The sequence below is a fragment of the Nicotiana tabacum genome, chromosome 16 (assembly GCF_000715075.1).
Source record: "Nicotiana tabacum cultivar K326 chromosome 16, ASM71507v2, whole genome shotgun sequence".
NCBI classification, from domain to species: domain Eukaryota; kingdom Viridiplantae; phylum Streptophyta; class Magnoliopsida; order Solanales; family Solanaceae; genus Nicotiana; species Nicotiana tabacum.
Window position 1 is genome coordinate 22838991 of NC_134095.1, and position 1885 is coordinate 22840875.

Consider the following 1885-nt stretch of genomic DNA (forward strand, 5'->3'; position numbering starts at 1 on the left):
AAGATTATGTTGAGGATGAAATTTAAACCAACGAGTTATCTTCTGTCAGGGCAAGTGATTCCGGCACACTCACAGATCTGTCCGCCGTTGCCGAACACTCAGAGATCTGTGAAGATGTACACGTCAAGGCAAAAGATTCACAAAGACAAAGATGCTGAACCTTCTGAATTTGAGGAGTCCGTTGCACAGGCTTTGTTTGACTTGGAAAACACCAACCAAGAGCTGAAAAGTGAATTGAAGGATCTATACATCAATTCAGCAGCTCAAATTGATGTGTCTGGAAGTAGGAAAGCTGTTGTTATTCACGTGCCATACAGACTGAGGAAAGCTTTCCGCAAGGTTCATGTCCGGCTTGTTAGGGAGTTGGAGAAGAAATTCAGTGGAAAGGATGTGATCTTCATTGCCACAAGGAGGATAGTTAGGCCCCCCAAGAGAGGCTCTGCTGCCCAGCGACCACGCAGCAGGACTCTTACTTCTGTTCACGATGCTATATTGGAGGACTTGGTTGTACCAGCTGAGATTGTTGGGAAGCGAACTAGATATCGTATTGATGGATCCAAGATAATGAAGGTCTTCTTGGACCCCAAGGAGCGCAACAACACCGAGTACAAGCTGGAGACCTTTTCTGCAGTTTACAGGAAGCTTTCAGGCAAAGACGTCGTGTTCGAGTACCCCATCACAGAGGCTTAAAACATACAAAATAGTGGTCTTGATCTCTTCGATGCAGAACTATAAATTAGTGGCTACTTTATAAATTTTGGCATTTAAATTTTGTTTGGAAGGCAGAGGACAGTGTTAAAACTGGTTTTGAGTTTCTATGGAATTTTGTTCCAATCTGCTAGAAAGATAATTCAACTTGTTTTATAAATCAAAAAAAAAAAAAAACAACGAGTTTAGCTGGAAAAAAGCACTTCTAATTTGCAAGTGCATGTAAATTAATTGCAACTCGAGTATTTTGTGCCAAGTCCTGGGTTGAGTTGAGTTCATACAATCTTTGGAGTTTTGCATGTTTGTTAGTATTTGACGTCAAGATGGGCAGTTTTATTGATCATCTGTAAAACAAACAGGATCTCTACTTCAGAGCTCTGTAGCTGCTGACAAACAATTTTTGTATGTATTAGGAAGTAGAATGTAAAAGATCGTATATATTGCAACTGAACTGACGAGAAAAAGATATTTAAGTGCCAAAGTCACTAACATTAATGATACAACTCAAGTGACAAATTAAAAGTTTTCCAATCCTTTTTTCCCTTAAATGTCGCATATTAATGAGTAATAAGCTTATTGCTTTGTCAAAAGAATAAAAGGAATAAATAGTTTAAGTTTGATGCACTGATTTTTCATACTATCAGGTTAAATTGACCTACAATATTTTATAAGTAATGGTAACTCTTCACAGCAAACTTGATATGCTAACTTAAAAAAGAGTTACGATATAATTGATTAAGTTACATACTATAATTTTTTTTAACACCGTTATATATACAATCAAAAGGAAATAGAGACTCGTTAATCAAGCATACATACTGTGTCATGTACGATCATATTATTCTAGCTGTTTTAGCACTTTCATATTCGAAATATCCTTTTGGTTTTCAGATTTTTGGGAACAAAGTTCATATTTCGAGTAGAGGAAGGGCTAATATTTTATACCACGAAGTATACAACATAAGAAAAAATAAAAAACAAAATGTTGTAACAAATGAAGTGCGGTAACCAAAAAAAGGTCAATAATATCCAAGTAGCTGTACACCAAAAGAGAGCCAAACACTGAAAGAAAAAATGGAAAAGGAAAAGGGAAAAGGCTATAGCAAAATATAGGTATTATAATAATGGATAAGAACTAGATTTCATACCTCAAACTAGAGGACTCCCTTTCTCTGAT

General features: G+C 36.3%; 1 protein-coding gene across 1 annotated transcript; it reads left to right on the top strand.

Moving 5' to 3' along the window:
• LOC142170652 (small ribosomal subunit protein eS7-like) lies at nt 1-889 on the top strand. The gene has a single exon (XM_075232640.1). It carries the CDS (start codon nt 7-9, stop codon nt 688-690), a length of 684 nt encoding a protein of 227 aa, XP_075088741.1. The 5' UTR covers nt 1-6; the 3' UTR covers nt 691-889.
• The last annotated feature ends 996 nt before the right edge of the window (nt 890-1885 follow it).